Source organism: Zeus faber (genome assembly GCF_960531495.2).
Source record: "Zeus faber genome assembly, chromosome: 1".
Lineage (NCBI taxonomy): Eukaryota > Metazoa > Chordata > Actinopteri > Zeiformes > Zeidae > Zeus > Zeus faber.
This window is the reverse complement of record NC_137193.1, coordinates 5245041-5263845: the sequence shown is the minus strand read 5'-3', so window position 1 is coordinate 5263845 and position 18805 is coordinate 5245041. Positions and strand designations below refer to the sequence as shown.

Sequence of the window (18805 nt, the reverse complement as noted above, 5' to 3'; positions counted from 1 at the left end):
AGCTCTACCTCCTGAGCACAGACTATTTTTTTTATTGATAGTCCTCTCGTAGACTCTGTCCACTCCGTTCAAAATATATTTGAATCTCTATTTCTGACAAGTTTCTTTGTCAAACTTTCAAAGGCTATTGATACATTTTTAATAACCAATAGATCGGTCTCAATTTCTCACTCTCTGTTCTGAGAGACATTAAAAGTAGTTCTGCACGGCGAGATTACTTCACATAAACAAAAGCGAGTAAAACCAACATTTACAAGACATTTACATTTACATTTACATTTAGTCATTTAGCAGACGCTTTTATCCAAAGCGACTTACAAGGGAGAATAACATTCAAGCTAAATTGTGACAGAGACATTAGTGTAACAATAAATACTGCTAGGTAGTGCTAAGTAATTGTAGGTTAGGAGAGGAGGTACTCACTGAAGAGCTGGGTCTTCAAGTGCTTCTTAAAGACAGAGAGGGAGGTCCCTGCTCTGGTCATTTTTGGCAGCTCGTTCCACCAACGTGGAACTACAAATGAGAATAGCCTGGATTGCCGTGGTTGTACGGCCGGCAGAGCCAGGCGACGCTCATTTGACGAGCGCAGCACCCGGGGGGCAACATGTGCTATTACAAGAGCATTTAAGTAGGTGGGAGCATTCCCAGCAATCACTCTGTAGGCCAGCATCAGAGACTTAAACTTGATGCGAGCGGCTACAGGTAACCAGTGGAGCTCGATGAGCAGCGGAGTGACATGTGCCCTCTTTGGCTGGTTGAACACCAGTCGCGCCGCCGCATTCTGTATCATCTGCAGTGGCTTCACCACACAGGCCGGCAAGCCTGTTAAGAGAGCGTTGCAGTAGTCAAGACGGGACATCACCAAGGTTTGTACCAGCAGTTGAGTGGCAAATTGGGTCAGGTACGGCCTGACTTTTCGGATGTTGAATAGTGCAAAGCGGCAGGACCGGGAGACGGCAGCAACATGGTCCGAGAATGTCAGTTGGTCATCCATTATGACACCTAGATTCCTTCCAGCCTTGGTAGGAACAAGAGATAGAGAGTTGATTTTAATATCAATGTTGTGATAAATACCTCGTTTGGCCGGGAAGACCAGCAGATCAATTTTCGCCAGAATAAGTTGAAGATGATAATCCTTCATCTATGTGGATATGTCAGCCAGACAATCCGAGATCCGCGTCGAGACAGTAGGGTCGTCGGGCGGGAAGGACAGATAGAGTAAAGTATCATCCGCATAGCAGTGATATGAAAAGCCATGTGAGCGGATGATCCGGCCCAGTGAGGTGGTGTATATGGCAAAGAGGAAGGGTCCTAGCACCGAGCCTTGGGGCACCCCTGTGGTGAGGTTGTGAGGCACAGACAGCTGGCCTTGCCATGTCACACTGAACGAGCGCCCAGTAAGGTAAGATTCGAACCAGGAAAGTGCACTGCCCGTTATGCCCATACTTGAGAGTATGGACAGGAGTATGCTGTGGTTGACAGTGTCAAAAACAGCTGATAAGTCTAGCAGAATGAGAACCGAGGATTTGGCAGCAGCTCTAGCAGTTTTTATGGCCTCTGTCACAGACAACAGGGCTGTTTCGGTGGAGTGACCACTTTTGAAGCCAGATTGAAGTGTATTAAGAAGGTTGTTTCTTGACAGGTATTCTGTAACCTGTCTAGAGATCGCCCTCTCTATGGTTTTGGAAAGGAATGGGAGGAGAGAGACCAGCCGATGGTTTTCTACTTGATTGGGATCGAGTGAGGGTTTTTTGAGCAGTGGTGCGACCCGAGCCACTTTGAAAGCGGAGGGGAAAGTGCCGGAAGTTAGGGAAGAATTAATCATATGTGTGATTGCCGGGGTGATAGTCAGTGATATGGCTTGAAGGAGGTTAGATGGGATCGGATCTAGGGGACAGGTAGTAGGACGGCTACATGTTAGTAGTTTAGATACCTCATTTTCAGCGAGGGGGGTGAAACCAGGGAACGATGAGCCTAGGGCTGGAGAAGACAGGTTGTGAGTAAGTTGTTTAGTGAATTGGCTGCTGATGGCTGCCACTTTGTTAGTAAAAAAGGAGGCAAGGCAGTCAGCAGTGAGGTTAGAAGCTGGGGGAGGTGGTGGAGGGTAAAGCAGAGACTTGAAGCTGGCGAATAACTTACGTGTGTCTGTGGCACCGTTGATCCTATCGTTGAAGAAGGCCTTCTTGGCAGCAGTGATGCTGGAAGAGAAGGAGGACAGCCGTGTCTGGTAGCTTGCAAGATCTTCAATTGTTTTGGATTTGTGCCATTTCCTCTCGGCTGCTCTGAGGTCAGTGCGTGTTGTCCGGAGGGTGTCAGTCAGCCAAGGGTGCGACTGGGTTGATCGAGCAGGTCTGTTGGATAGTGGAAACAGGCTCCAGACATGAGCTCAAGGTGAAGCAGAGAGAATCAGTGGCATCATTAACCTGCAGAGAGGAGAAAGTGCCGTGAGGTGGAAGAGAAGAGGAGAGCACAGAGGAGAAGTGGGTGGGAGACAAGTTGCGGAGATTGCTGCGGATAGTAACCATGGGTGGGGAGGTGGGGGGTTGTTTTGGTAGCTGGACATTGAAGTGGATGAAGAAGTGTTCAGAGAGATGAAGAGGAGTGACCCTTAGGTTGTCCGTGGTGCAGCTCCGAGCAAGAATGAGATCGAGCTCTTTGCCAGCCTTGTGAGTCGGTGGAGTCGGGACCTGTCTTAGGTCGAATGAGCGAACCAAAGACAGGATGTCAGCCGAGCTCACACTGTCCAAGTGGATGTTCATGTCTCCGAGGACGAGCATGGGACACTCATGCTCAGGAATAGATGACAGCAGGGTGTCAAGCTCATGGAGGAAGTCACCTAGTTGCCCTGGTGGACGGCAGATGACGACCAAATAGGCTTTCACCGGAGCAGTCACCAAGACGGCGTGATATTCAAAGGAGACAAAGTTGTTTAAAGGCAGCAGTGGATTAAATTTCTATGTGTTGGAAATTAACATGGAAATTATCTGGATGTGTGGGAGAATGTGTAGTTTGTGGAGAGTGCAGCCGGGGTTGCGTTATCTTCCGGTTTAATCCACGTCTCAGTGAGAGCAAGGAGCTCCAAGGAGAGGTGGTTGGCATGACCAGAAATGAAGGCTGCCTCGTTAACTGCAGATCGACAATTCCACAAGCCAACAGAGAAGGAGGTCTTTGCACAAGATGTTTGCTGCAGGGACCTGAGGTTACCCGGATTGCATCGGCGTATGATATAACAAGGCTTTCTGGGTGACCTTGAAGTTGTAGAGATGCGGTAGTAGCACATTTTGTATGGAGTGAGAAAAAGAAGGCAGGTCTGCCTTGTTCGGTGTCCTTGCTTCGGTTGACGTGCAGAGGTAGACGTGCGTCTTTACACAGAGCGACTACAAATGGGCCAACGCTTGAAGCTAACGCTTCAAGGGCAGGACCATAAATAGGTGATAGAATACAGCTGCTCATGTGATTAGGGTTGCACCTGGCTAAGAGCACGCCCACATAAGAGAGGACTTACCTGAATAGGGGGTCTGGAACACAAGCTTGTTGGCAGATCAGCAAATAGCAGTGAAATGTGCAGAGACAAACCAGTTGTCCTGAGTTGCAATACTACAATACTAGATAACATAAGCAGAGCAGTAATACACTACACAGCAACCTCAAGACCTTGCAGATGCTGTGCAGTACTTCAGCTGAACACCCAATGTGCTCTTTGTGGCAGTTCTACCGACCACACGCCATCCAAGTGGTGTTTTCAGGGCCCTCCAGCACAGAGACACAGAAGACGATGGGTGGTAGACATCAGTTTATTGCAGAGGGGAGGCTGGGTGGAACAAGCCAGGAGCAGGTGGAACACGTCATGACAGCACTCCTATCCTGAGCGTGTGAGGATGTAGTTTTTAACCTGCCGCTCATTCGCCCAAATAACGAATTTCTTAAAGAGCCTGGAATTCCCCTGTATTGATCCAGAGATAGCTGACACGCTTAGCAGCCCTCTAGACATCAATGAAGTCACAGAGGCCATTCAATCCATGCAAAGTAGCAAGGAGCCAGGTCCAGATGGGAATGGGACAGGGTTCTATTAAGTGTTCAGTGGTAAACTCACTCCATTTCTGTGTGTTTAATGAGTCATTGGAAAAAGGGTGACGAGCCCCAAACAACCATTTCACTTCTTCTTTAAAAGGATAAAGATCCCGCTGACAGTGGATCATACCGCCCAATCTCATTGATTAACACAGAAGGAAAGATTTTAGCCAAGGTGATAGCCAGACCTGAGAAAGGCTTCACACCACCACGGCGGATAGCGGGCTTGGTGCTTCGCTGGATGGTATCGCGGAGAACTTTGCGCCTCTTTTACCACGACAGTTCATGTTTGAAGAAGGAGTAGAACAAGCTGCTCAGTCTGTGCTCTCAAAGCGGACATAGAGTAGAGGGCCATACTGGCCCTTTGCTGCGAGTCATACAAACATTCGTTTTTGTATGACTTTTTGTAACTACAGATTCTACGCATATGACCCTGAATGGCACATGGCCTGAATGGTGGCATGCGGGCTGGGAAGAAACAATCCCCCTGCTGTGACACTGTAACGGCCCCACGCTTTGGTGAAATGGTCTCTGCATTTAACCCAGTAGGTGCTTGTCCTTCCTCCCATGGGGGCAGCCTGGTGCAGTGGGCAGCGTTCGTCGATGGTGCCAACAGCGCCCAAGGCTGGAACCTAACCCGGGACCGTCTTGCTGTGAGGCCACAAATTAATGCCACCCAACATGGGGCTCGAACCCACGATCCTGAGATTAAGAGTCTCATGCTCCACCGACTGCGCTAGCCAAGGGTGTACTCAGCTGGCTGGGCGTAGAGGGCAGAGCCCTTGAGATCGCTCTCTGCAGCTTGAACAGGCTCTGGGAAAGGCGCACAGGAGAGATGAGACGCGGCTTCCTCCTCCGAGTTGTGAGGGAGGAAGACAATCCATCCAGAGCCATGACTCTCCATCTGAAGGAGCTTGTGACGCTTGCCACCTCCAGTAAAAGCTGAATAAACAACATTCCATCCTCCAAGCGCTGGAGGAATAAAAGCAGCTGAGGCAGGGGTCATGCCGTGGGGTCAATGTCTTTTCCCACACACCAGCTTTGAAAAGCTGCCCATTTGTCAGAATATGAGGCTGTGATGGAAGCGGCTCTCGTGCCCTGGATGGTGCTTCAAGATTCAAGATTCAAATTCAAGATTTTTTATTTGTCACATACATATACATACTTTCATACATATATGCAGTGAAATGTAATGCAACGCACCCGGTGATAGCACACAATATGTCCTAGGAAAGAAGAAATAAAAGTAAAAAATTTCTTTCTAATAGACCGACTAACTGACTCCTAAAACGTAATACAGTAAGTTGAATACTTATAGAATAAGATAAAAATATATAGAATAAAATACAATAAAAATAAAATGAAATAAAATGGAATAGATAGAGGGAATATGCCTATGTATATACAGATATGTGCAATTAAAGTGGCATGTGAATTAAAGTGGCATGTGAATGTGAATAGAGTGAGGTAGTGTTTGGGATAATACAGCACAGTATACAACAGTACGGCGCAGCAATACGGCATCACGAACAACCCTGAACAGTGACACAGTATGCAGTACAGTATGCTACATACAGTAAAGTAGGTAGTGGAGCCTAGTGTATGGCTCTGTTAGGACCCCTGGTGAGGTCAGCGTTGACAGTTCTAATGGCGTGCGGGAAAAAACTCTGTCTCAGTCTCTCTGTTCTCGCTGTGTGACTGCGGAGGCGCTTGCCTGACCGCAGCAGCTGAAACAGTCTCTTGTTGGGGTGATGAGGATCCTTCATGATCCTGCGGGCTCTACTACTACACCTCCTGGTGTATAGCTCCTGCAAGGGGGGGAGGGTAGTTCCAGTGGTACGTTCAGCTGAACGCACCACCCTCTGCAGGGCCCGCCTGTCCTGGGCAGTACAGTTCCCAAACCAGGCAGTGATGTTGCCTGTCAGGATGCTCTCCACTGCTCCAGAGTAGAAGGACTTGAGGATCCTCACCGAGACCTGGAATTTCATCAGCTGCCTGAGGTTGTAGAGACGCTGCCTCGCCTTTCTCACCAGAGTGTCTGTGTGTACGGTCCATGTTAAGTCCTCTGTGATGTGGACTCCCAGATATCTGAAGCTGCTCACCCTATCGACAGAAGACCCATTAATCCACAAGGGCGCGTGCGTCCTCGATTGTGATCCACGCCTAAAGTCCAAAATCAGCTCCTTGGTTTTGCTGACGTTCAGGTGTAGGCTGTTGTCCTGGCACCAGAGTGACAGGTCAGCTACCTCCTCGCGGTAGGCCTTCTCATCGCAGTCGGTGATCAGGCCCACGACCACGGTGTCGTCAGCAAACTTGATGATGGTGATGGAGCTGGACCTGGCCACACAGTCATGTGTGTACAGGGAGCACAGTAGGGGGCTGAGGACGCAGCTCTGGGGGGATCCTGTATTCAGGATGAGGGAGCTTGACATGTACTTCCCCACCTTGACCACCTGGGGGCGTCCTGTGAGGAAGTCCAGGATCCAGGCACACAGCGGACTATTCAATCCGAGCTCCCTCAGCTTGACAGCCAGTCTGGTGGGGACTATGGTGTTGAAAGCTGAACTCTAATCGATGAACAGCATTCTCACATAGGCCCCCTTCTGGCCATCCAGGTGCGTGAGCGTGGTGTGCAGTACCTGGGAGACCGCGTCATCCGTGGATCTGTTTTGCCGGTTCGCGAACTGCAATGGGTCCAAGGTGCGGGGGAGGGAGGCGCAGATGTAATCCTTAATCAGCCTCTCGAAACACTTCATGACCACCGAGGTGAGGGCCACCGGAAAGTAGTCATTCAGGCAGGTTGGAGAGGCGATCTTCGGGACAGGAACGGTTACAACATCACCGGGTAGTTCCTGATTGCTCCCTCCGCGCCACAGGAGTTGCCGTGGCAGCCTGCTAACAGACGCTGCAGAGGTGGGAACCATGACGTCCACGCGGCGCTGGCGGAAAAGCTCCTCTGCTCGTCTGGGCAGAAGTTGAGGTTCGGTGGCCTCCGTCATTATGGAACATGGCAGCAGCTCGATTTTGTTCGCCGGTAGGGCCGTCCAACTTGGTGATGCGCATTTAGGTGGAGACTGGAGCACAGCCCACGACTAGTAGGGGCATTGGAGCCAGAGAGCGTGACGCCGAGGCTTAGCCGCCTGTGATGTGCAGCGTCGAAGGAACAGAGAGTTTCTTCTACTCAAGCCTTTGTGTATTATTCCAGGAAGCTCCAGGAGGAGGCGCCAAAAGCCGTTAAGGACGTTGACGCCGGGATGGGGACCTAACAAAAGCTGAGCGTCGTCGACCCGGCAGATCATCCAGCTCCAGCCCCTGCAATGGGAGGGGAGAGCGGGAGGCGACCTGCATGGAGAATGCGTCAAGCAGAGTCGTCCGACTCTGAGTTGAAGAAGCAGAGCTTCCTTCAGGGAGTAACGGTCCTGGGCAGCAACGTCTTCCTCACAGCCACCACAGCCACTAAGGCGTCCGCCCTGCGCAGCCTCTCCGCCGGAGAGAGGAGCTTGTAAACACGACACACTGCTTGAGGAGGGAGCGGCAGAGCGACGAGCTCCGGTCCAAGTCACAGGTCACAACGGTGACGCAGGTGGCAGCTCGGGATGTGTCCTGTCTCACATGCCGAGCATGGGAATGCCACTGAATGACGTCATCTCACACCGGTGATAAACCGTACCACTGTGACCAGTGTGGGAAGATGTTTAATACAAGTGGTCATCTCAAAATACATCAACGTATTCACACAGGTGATAAACCATACCACTGTGACCAGTGTGGGAGGAAGTGTAGTTCAAGAGGTGATCTCAAAATACATCAACGTATTCACACAGGTGATAAACCGTACCACTGTGACCAGTGTGGGAAGATGTTTAATTCAAGAGGTAATCTCAGAAAACATCAACGTATTCACACAGGTGATAAACCGTACCACTGTGACCAGTGTGGGAAGAAGTTTAATACAAGTGGTAATCTCAAAGGACATCAACGTATTCACACAGGTGATAATTCGCTTCCTCATCTTACATGAAGGGACATTGTTGCATTCAAACTGTTAACTCTCAAGTGCTGGGGTCTCCACAGTAGATCAGGGCCTGTACTCAAACATCCAAGAACCTCTCCTTGGAATCGCATTGAAAGATCAACTCGGAGTAACTGTACTACTTCAGTGTAGGGCCCAAGTTAGTTGAGAAGCTTCCTACTCTCATGTTCACAGGTGTAGGACTTGCAGTTGCAGTGTTACAACAGTCTGAGATACAAAATGGAAACACTGTAGTCCATTTTAAATGCTCTTTGTAATCATTTTTTAATGTATTCTGATGTAATGCATTATGTATGTAAAGTGGGGCAAAAAAAGTATTTCGTCAGCCACCAATTGTGCAAGTTCTCCCACTTAAAAAGATGAGAGAGGTCTGTAATTTTCATCATAGGTATACCTCAAATATGAGAGACAGAATGGGGGGGAAAGAATCCAGGAAATTACATTGTAGGATTTTTAATGAATTAATTGGTAAATTCCTCGGTAAAATAAGTATTTGTTCACCTACAAACAAGCAAGATTTCTGGCTTTCACAGACCTGTAACTTTTTCTTTAAGAGGCTCCTCTGTCCTCCACTCGTTACCTGTATTAATGGCACCTGTTCAAACTCGTTATCAGTATAAAAGACACCTGTCCACAACCTCAAACAGTCACACTCCAAACTCCACTATGGCCAAGACCAAAGAGCTGTCAAAGGACACCAGAAACAAAATTGTAGACCTGCACCAGGCTGGGAAGACTGAGTCTGCAATAGGTAAGCAGCTTGTTGTGAAGAAATCAACTGTGGGAGCAATTATTAGAAAATGGAAGACACACAAGACCACTGATAATCTCCCTGGATCTGGGGCTCCACGCAAGATCTCACCCCGTGGGGTCAAAATGATCACAAGAACGGTGAGCAAACATTCCAGAACCACACGGGGGAACCTAGTGAATGACCTGCAGAGAGCTGGGACCAAAGTAGCAAAGGCTACCATCAGTAACACACTACGCCGCCAGGGACTCAAATCCTGCAGTGCCAGACGTGTCCCCCTGCTTAAGCCAGTACATGTCCAGGCCCGTCTGAAGTTTGCTACAGAGCATTTGGATGATCCAGAAGAGGATTGGGAGAATGTCATATGGTCAGATGAAACCAAAATAGAACTTTTTGGTACTTCAACTTGTTGTGTTTGGAGGAGAAAGAAAGCTGAGTTGCATCCAAAGAACACCATACCTACTGTGAAGCATGGGGTGGAAACATCATGCTTTGGGGCTGTTTTTCTGCAAAGGGACCAGGACGACTGATCCGTGTAAAGGAAAGAATGAATGGGGCCATGTATCGTGAGATTTTGAGTGAAAACCTCCTTCCATCGGCAAGGGCATTGAAGATGAAACGTGGCTGGGTCTTTCAGCATGACAATGATCCCAAACACACCGCCCGGGCAACGAAGGAGTGGCCAGTCTCCAGCCAGTCTCCAGATCTCAACCCCATAGGAAATCTTTGGAGGGAGTTGAAAGTCCGTGTTGCCCAGCGACAGCCCCAAAACATCACTGCTCTAGAGGAGATCTGCATGGAGGAATGGGCCAAAATACCAACAACAGTGTGTGAAAACCTTGTGAAGACTTACAGAAAACGTTTGACCTCTGTCATTGCAAACAAAGGGTATATAACAAAGTATTGAGATGAACTTTTGTGACCAAATACTTATTTTCCACCATAATTTGCAAATAAATTCTTTAAAAATCAGACAATGTGATTTTCTGGTTTTTTTTTCTCATTTTGTCTCTCATAGTTGAGGTATACCTATGATGAAAATTACAGGCCTCTCTCATCTTTTTAAGTGGGAGAACTTGCACAATTGGTGGCTGACTAAATACTTTTTTGCCCCACTGTATCTGTTAAGGCCTGCCGCCTGCAGGATCGCCTCCATCGCTGGGACTCCAATAAGGCTAGCCAGAAGCCTTTTAAAAGCTCCCATGGCAGGCTGCGTTCCCACCAAAACCTCTTCCAGCTTTGAGATCCACGGATGTGCTCCATCTTGGAGAGTGGGTAACTTTTCAAGTATGTTAGACATGTCTGTATTCTGCCAAGGCTTGTTTTCTAAATTTTGTCCTCGATTTATCACTGGACACATTTTGTTGGGTCTCTTTGCTTTTCTTAGCCGTTGTCCATACCTCAAAGTATCTGGCTTTTGAGGCTTTTTCTTCTGTAATTTCTTCTCCGTTATTTGCAATTTGTGTAATTGTTTTTCCAATATTTGTTGAACTTCTGGACAGGTGGTTTCACTTATGTCCTCGAGGCATCTGTCTATACTCACCTCAAACTCTCTTAAAAGCATACGTCTGTCATCTCCTACCCCTGTGCTGGTTGCTAACGGTTGAAAACAGGAAGGACCTTCTTTCTCCGATTCTTCATCACTTTCAGCCTGTTCACTCTCATCCGTGTCGTCTGTTCCCGGAGCCATTTTCCTCACTGTTCGATCTCCTTTTTTCTCCGCTTTTGCCAGCATCCGTCTGACTACGGGGTCGTATCCTCCAATAGCTTCGTCCGAGTCACTCACACTCCCTTGTCCTATTTCCAGGCTTCTGACTTGTTGTCTGCTTCCCAAACGCTTCCTTCTCTTGGTAGTGTTGGATTTTTATGGTTGTTGTAGCCTTGCCCATCTCTATTATTTGCTCATCCTCATCTTTGAAGAGATAGTTGCCTTCCATTGTCATCACTGGGAGCTGAGGATAAACATCAGTGAACTTCACCTCCTTCTCATAAGGCGGGGGCTTCTTTACAGATGCTGTATGTGAGAAGGGTGCGGTAATCTTCTCCATCAATTTTTCTGCTTCCTTTTCACTTTTCTTTATTTCTTGTCTACTTTGTTCTTTTTTTTCTTTTGCAGCTTCGAACCATGTCTGTCCCTCCTTTACGAACAGCTGCAGAATGCCATGTTCCGGTTGTCTTTTCTCCGTGCGTCTCTTTCCTCTTTTTCCTTTCTTTTGATTTACTTTATATGTGGACACGAGCACCTGCATTGTTTTAATCACATCCGGATTAAGAGTTCCTTCAGCTGGCCATGGTTGTTCAATGTCTGGCCATCGCTTGCTCCATTTTCCTGATATTTTTGCAATATCTTTAAACAGGGGATTACTCTTTCGCACTACATCAATAGGCGTGATTACTTTTGTTATTTTTGTATCCGTTTCTTTTATTGTAAATCAAATTGATTTATTTAAAAAATATTTATAAAGCACCGTGTAATCACACTCAACTAAAAACAAATGAATTTACCAACCCCAAAGGAGACCAATCGCTTCCCACTCATGAAAGCAACTTCACTTGATCATGATCTGATACATGTGATCATACTTATTTATCTTAATTTATCAAAATGTCCATCAATGTTCACTCTCAAAACAGCCTCAATCAAGATAAACCTTACTCAGATAATGAAACCAATATTCACAGCACTCAACCGTATTTAAATCAAATCAGTTTTTCCGCATGTGATCAATCAAATCAATAATACTCCATTAATTAGGCGAATGCCTTGATCAGTCAGTCCGTTGCCAAGTCTCTTACTTACTCATCGCAAACGCTATATAAGAAAAATAACTACTGTAATCTTATATTTGAGAACAAGCAATCATGTACGTTATAACTAAATGTATAGGCATATAGGTAAATGCAGGTGAGGTCTGTTGAGAGACTTTGTGGATAAATCGTACTGGCCTTATTCACTCTGGATTCAGAATTCTTATGCGCTGTCATCCGCAAGCTGCCGGTGTCTGTGATGAACTGCCAGATGTCTTGTCATCTGCCCCTTGGATGATCCAATTCAGACACATTCCCTCTTCTCTGTCTTTCCCCCAGCCTGAGAGTGGTAATTTGCTGGAGCAGGCAGCATCGGCAGGTGAGGCCCAGCAGATCCTAGTTCGTGACGCCACTTTGTAGTTTCTTGATGAATTTGATGTGTTGATGAAGAAGGAGAGACCGCTGACGCTGACTTGAGTAATATAATAGATTTATTACAAAAGAACAGCATCAGACCAGACTTGCCATGGGCCGTCTGGGAGAGAACCGAGCCGGATGGATTCTCTTTAGAATGACACTCAGGCAGGTGCTTTTATGCTAAGCCAGAGACAATGTTGACCATCTGATTCCCCTGCATAGTTCACCGTTCACGTTTTCACCTCCCTTATCACCTGGACCCCTGACAATGGGCTCTGACTCTCTCTTGAGACACCTGGCATCGTCTGTTAATAATTACTATTTTATACAATGGGCACTTTCTTGGGACGCTACTCATTCCCAGACACCTCAGTATATTTGTGTTTCTTACACAGTTTGTTTTGTATTTTTCAGCTTTTTGTTTACATTTGGCAATTTTTCATTTAATTCTTTATTATTCTATTTTATTTCAATTCAGACTGATGAGCTTTATTGATGCTTCATCATCTTCATCATCATCATCATCATCTTCATCATCAGCTGTAGAATCCTGAGTTTTCTACTGTTTGAACAACTGCTGCTGAATGAATTATTACATCTTTAATCTACTGACTTCACAGTGAAGTTCACTCTTAACAAGAGACGTTGTTCTTGAAATATGAACAAAGACGTCAGAGGTAGATGACGCAACTTCTGCCGCTAGAGGTCTATCAATCAAAACAATAACAGACAAGTTGGCGTCTGATGACGTCAGGAGTAGCGTGGCCTCATGGGAGTTGTAGTCTTACTTTGTTGCGTGTGTGCTTTCCACGACACAACGCGCAGTAAACGGTAATAATTATAATAATAAATATTAGAGCAAAACAAACCGTAATGGAGTTGAAAAAAAGTTTTGAAATAATTGTAACGTTGAGATTTCTGGCGTCACATCCGGTGATTCCCTCGTTGCCCCGGAAGTTGTAGCAGTAGAGGCGGTAAAGGTCATAGATGCCATGTTAAATTAAATGTTATCAGAGGTTTTAATTTATTTCATTTAGTTTGACTTTATTTTGTTTAATTGTATTTTATTTTATTTTATTTCATTTCATTTCATTTCATGTATTTCATTTCATTTCATTTCATTTTATTTTATTTTATTTCATTTTATTTCATTTTATTTTATTTTATTTCATTTAATTTCATGTATTTCATTTCATTTCATTTCATTTCATTTCATTTCATTTTATTTTATTTTATTTCATTTTATTTTATTTCATTTTATTTTATTTTATTTCATTGTATTTTATTTCATTTTATTTTATATTATTGTATTTTATTTTAATTTATTTCATATTATTTTATTTTATTTCATTTCATTTTATTGTATTTGATTGTATTTGATGGTATTTCCTGCATCATCTCCTGTTCACTCCAGTTCAGTTGGTGGTGGTAATGCTCCTCTAAGCTGCTTTGACAACCAACAATAAACACTAAAGAAGAAGAAGAAGAAGCAGCATCAGCTCCTCCAACGCTGCTCAGAGTAAATCAAGCTTCTCAAGCCTCCTCATGTCATTTATATTTGATATATATATATTTTAATTGTTTCCAACGTTCAGACGCTTACACACGTTTACAAAAGCTTCATTCACTTGTTGATCGTTTGGCTTTTTCATTTCATTTCCACACAACAAGCAGCGCTATATTGCTTCCGTTAGCATTAGCTGCATGCTAGCAGGCCGCCCCGGAGCCCCGACCTGTCCTGCAGAGGGAGACCGAGCAGGGCCACCGGAGAGCGGGGAGTCCCGCAGCCAGACAGCGGTGCTTTGAGCTCAGCTCAGCTCAGGTCAGTCTTGATCACTGATTTTATTTCATTTTTATTGCTCTAACACGGATTTTACGGCTCTTCTTGCTGTGGAGTGCGCTTTACTCCTTTACGTCTTTACGTTACATTCTCACCTTCGATCAACACTTTTTTATAAAGTCTCAGTTTGATCAAACACACACACACACACACACACACACACACACACACACACACAGATATGAGAAGGGACGGTCACTCATGGAATGATCCTATAATAGTTTTACACATTGTCCATATTATTATTGAAGCACATAGTATGTAGTGTTTTGGACTTGGACTAGTTTATTACATGATGTCATTATATTTACAGTAAGGCGGTGGCAGTTTACAAACTATTCTGTCATTTATCTCAATTCTATTTCCTTTTAGTTCATCTCAGTCTCACACGGTTTGGTCATTGTTGCCAAAAGCCAGAACTGAACGTTCCTTGTTGCGTCACATAATAATAATCTCAAGTGCATTGTGTCCAGTTCATGAACGGAATTTAGCTCCTCATCTGTTATTTCCTATTATTCAGAGCCTTAATCATCAATAATCAAATGTACGACATATTAGGACCAAAAAATGATCAGCTTCAGAAAATTGTGTTTGTGTGTTCAGAGACAAGACAAAACACAAAACACATTGAGATATTGAATTAAAAAATGTTTATGTATATATAGATTTCATCTTCAATTGTAAATAAAGATGAAAAAAACAAGACAAAGGGGTCAGATTAAAGAAATAAATGTTCACTTATCCGAATGGATCACCTCATTAAATTGGCACAATGTATGATTAACATTAATTAGCGTTGTTACACGGTGTTCGGGGGTACACTAATTACATTACTTGCCCATCGCCCCCACAGTCGTTTTTCCTTCCCCCCCCATCGAAATAAAACCGTAATAAAAACATTTAATTTTCACGTATAAGAGCTGAAAAATTCTAATTTGTAGAATTCAAAGCGTGTTATCAACTTAGTCTTAGTCTAACGCTACAAAGTTAAACTGTGCTTGTGCGGCACAGCAGAGTCTGCACAGTCTGCAGAGTCTGCTTATGACGGGAGGAGAAGGCTGCACAGGTTCTCCTCACTTAACAACCTTCCTGTTTAACGAGCGTTCTGACTTACGAGCAGCTCTCCCACCAGTGCACATCTCATCTCATAACCGTTCTCAGTCTCAGTCTCGTTCCTGCAGTCTGTCACTATTCACTACACTAGCGTTCGTAATCACCACGCCTCCTTACCGTGAAATAAGACGGGTCCTCGCTTATCCACCAACTGGCTTAACGACCTGGTTGTAGCAACAGAACTCGGTCGTTAAGTGAGGAGTAACTGTAGTTTTAATAAACATCTCTAATGTTAAATAAGCATTTACATTTCTTCTCATTCTAGAGCAACGAGAAGCTCCCAGCAGCGCTCTCTGAGCCAGAAGTAGATCACACCTCTCACTTTGCCACCGCCTCCAACACGGACACGTGACCAGAAGCTCCACGACGACAACAACAATGGCGGAGCGGCTTCAACTCTTCACCTTTTCTGTACGAGAGCGAATATCTGTGGCGGTGGGAGAGCTTCTGTTCCTGTGCGACAAGGTGAAGGTGGGAGAAGAAGTGAGAGACGCGCTGAGTGACAAGGTGATAGCGGCAGGAGGAGACGTTTACAGAGAGTTTGAACGCTCTGTGGTGAACTGGGAGAGCAGATGGAGGCGCTCGGAGCAGGAGATCCGGAGGCTGTACAGAGTGCTGGCTTCCATCCTGAGACCCGGAGTCCAGCTGAGCAGAGCAGGTCTGGACCCTTATAATATATCTTAAAAGGCTTATAACATATCTATCATATGGCAATTAAAAATAAATATGGAGCCATACAAACAATGTCTTTCCTCAATGGCCGCCATTTTAGTGCTATGTACACACCGCACTCTGAAAGCATGGGGGAAATTAGAGATTTATGTATGATATGTTATATATGTACAGTGATGATATAATTCCTGTGACCCACCACAGAAAAACCCACCTCCCCTCATCTCCCGCATTTCTAAAATGGCCAGGAGCAGCCAAATAAGTTGAAAAAACCTTTATTGAAGGAAAATTCAAGTTTTCCAGATTCGTTCCTTTCTGTTTTTTTTTTTTTTTACTCAACGTATTTTTGAAACAGAGTTTGATTCATAAATAGTAGAAAGATGTTTAACCGTGTAGTTAAATATTCCCATTATATGACTTGGGGAAACAGTTCACTTACCGAGATGCGGAACAGCGCTGAACGACGAAGATCGATGGTTTCCTTTAAAGCGAGCCTCTCGGTAAAGATCATTCATCCATCTTCCATGTGATGTGAAGTCACAATGTGAAACTGTTTTGATAGAGTTCAGCCTTTGTGGAGTCGTCAAATGACGTGACGCTTTGGTACCGTTGTGGAGGGGGCGGGTCACTGACGTCACCGACACTTCCATGAATAAGTCGAGGATCCGGTTTCACCTGTCTATGAAACTTCCGGGTTGATTAGGAGAAGCGGGTGGAGGAAGATCTAAATCATATTGCCGACCTTAATCTTGTGATAGATCCAAGTCAGTGTAAGCAGCACGCACTAGACTTTATGTTCCACGATGATAGTCAGTTCTCTGACAGCGTCGCTGAATCTGATATTTCTCCGGACTCCGGAGAACATTTCAAACAGTGGATTTCAACCCGAATGAGACGATGAAACTTCATATTTTATGAAGTTTGTATATTCTTACTGTTAAATAAAAGCTTTTTTTCAAAACAAATGTTCATTCAAAATTGCCTCAAAACACAAGAACAAAGCAGTGATTGGCCCATTCAGCAGTATTAGCCATGTGCATTTGCATTCTGGGAGCTGGCTGAATGAACCTGGTTCGGGTAAAACTTTGAAGGTGATTATCTCAGAAACGCAGTTTGCCACACCCTTGTCATTAACAAGTCATGGCTTTAAAAATATTTGCTTGATTTGCACAAGTGACACCTTGTTTGGAAGCTCTGAGTCTCACTTTCAAATGATGCAAAAAAAAAAGAACGTCAAAAGCTGCCAAATGACCCAAAAGTACATGGTGGGTCACATATTTTATCTGGTATGAAACAGTGAAAGTTGGAGACTTTTCCTAAAGAAGTGGGACACGGCAGCAAGATGGCAGAGCTATTGACGTGTCGTGGCTAGGCTAGGGCCCCGCCCAAATATCATTTTACATGATTTTTTCGTCGTTCTCCATTGTATCGTTGTTGACTGTTGGGGCGTTGACTGAGAAAGTGTCCCCATTACGCACGGTTTCATTCCATATCGTTACGCTTGTTTCTTCCCATAAGTAGACGTACAATAAAATACCCACATCTAAATTAAAATCATGTTTTGGCGCACTGATTGCGGGCACCCCTCGCTGACACGCATCCTTTTTTTTTTTCTTTTTTAATGTTTTTTTTTTACTCTAAATAAAATGGATACATAAGTAGTATTTGCACATGCTGTACCTTTTCTACCTTTCCAATATGTAATAAACTGGAAGCTGTTCTGAATCTCACCTTCAAATTCTGACAATTTTGAGTGTAATTCATTGTAAGTGTATAATTATAATCAAGTTTCATGTATTATATTATTGTAAACTGTGATTGAATTTAAATTAGAATTTCTGGGCATTTTGATTAGATTTGAGACTTAGGAAACTCATTTCAAAGTGAATATAGTACAATGCACCAATCTTGTGGTTTCACCAGACCTGCCAACCTGCATGCATTTTGTGTACCAACCATGCAATTCTTGGTCAAACAAATAAAAATGATTAAAAAAAAACCTAAATAATCAAATAAATAAATATATCTTGTTATTTAATTACAGAAATCAAGCAATACAAAACGGCGTACAGTTATTGTGTATTTAAACTCCATCCCTGGGATTGGAGCAGATGCTAAGACCTGTTGTTCTCTCACCCTTCCCCTCCCTCCTCTCACTCACTCAACATCCACTGATACTCATCGCACTGAGCGCAGTGGTACTTTATTATTCTTCGACGCTGCATTGCTGAGGTAAAATGGGAAGTGTGGGAGTTATAAGCACAAAAATGAGACTGTAATGTTGATATATAAAATATTGGTAATAGAGATGCACCAATTGATCGGCCGTGACTGGCAGATCAGATATATTTTCAGAATATGTGTGCGCCCGACAATATGCTCATGTATTGTAAAGATATTCTGATACTCAAACCACAAACAACCTTATGTAATTTAGTTGCATAATTGATGCTCAAAAAATTTCGAAAGAAAATGCCGGGTGACAAATGACGCCTGCCAATATTCTAACATTGTGCAGACTGTTTATTTATCGCTATCACTACAGCAGAGCATCTGTTCTGGTTATTCATAGTGCACAAGCTCCGATCTTGATGAAAAGTTTAAATCTTTTTGAGAGACTGTTCTGAACGGGTCATTCAGTAAAACCAGTCGTCCGAATTGATTCATTTGGTTTTGTACAGTGTGAGGAAAGGAGGACTTCCAGTGAACGAGATTGAGAAGAGTCGGTCATTTATAATTACTATTACCTTTTTGTTGCAAGGATTGCAATTTATTTTCAATGCAAGAACAATATAAATATAATATAAATGTATATTTGCACTTAAAAGTGAAACAGACTTGAATTTGAAGTTTGAACTGGACATTTCCATGTTGGTTATATGTTGTGTCCAGTTACAGGTTGCATTATACTGAAACTTGGTGACAGTCCCATTTTATTGGAGCTCGGTGCCCGTTCCATGTAGTTATTTATTTTATTAGAACTCAGTGACCGTTTCATGTTCTATTATTGTTCCGTGGTGAATAATGTACAATAATAAACACAGTGTCCAAGTGGGCAATCTCACTGTTGTGGTAACTGAAAATTGCTGCAGTAGTCAGTATGTGCAGCTGTGCTGTCACGTGAGTGTGATCAGATCACACAATGTATTTGTAATTGAAG

General features: G+C 44.3%; 1 protein-coding gene across 1 annotated transcript in view; it reads left to right on the top strand.

The window, feature by feature from the left end:
- LOC307229772 (histone H3, embryonic-like) overlaps positions 1-15325 on the top strand; it is a gene marked incomplete at both ends in the record, with an annotated part of 33617 nt that extends 18292 nt beyond the window's left edge. The window contains one exon of the mRNA XM_079999835.1: positions 15239-15325. Within this exon, the coding sequence (XP_079855961.1) occupies positions 15239-15325 (87 nt within the window). The remainder of the gene's footprint in view (positions 1-15238) is intronic.
- Positions 15326-18805: the final 3480 nt, after the last annotated feature.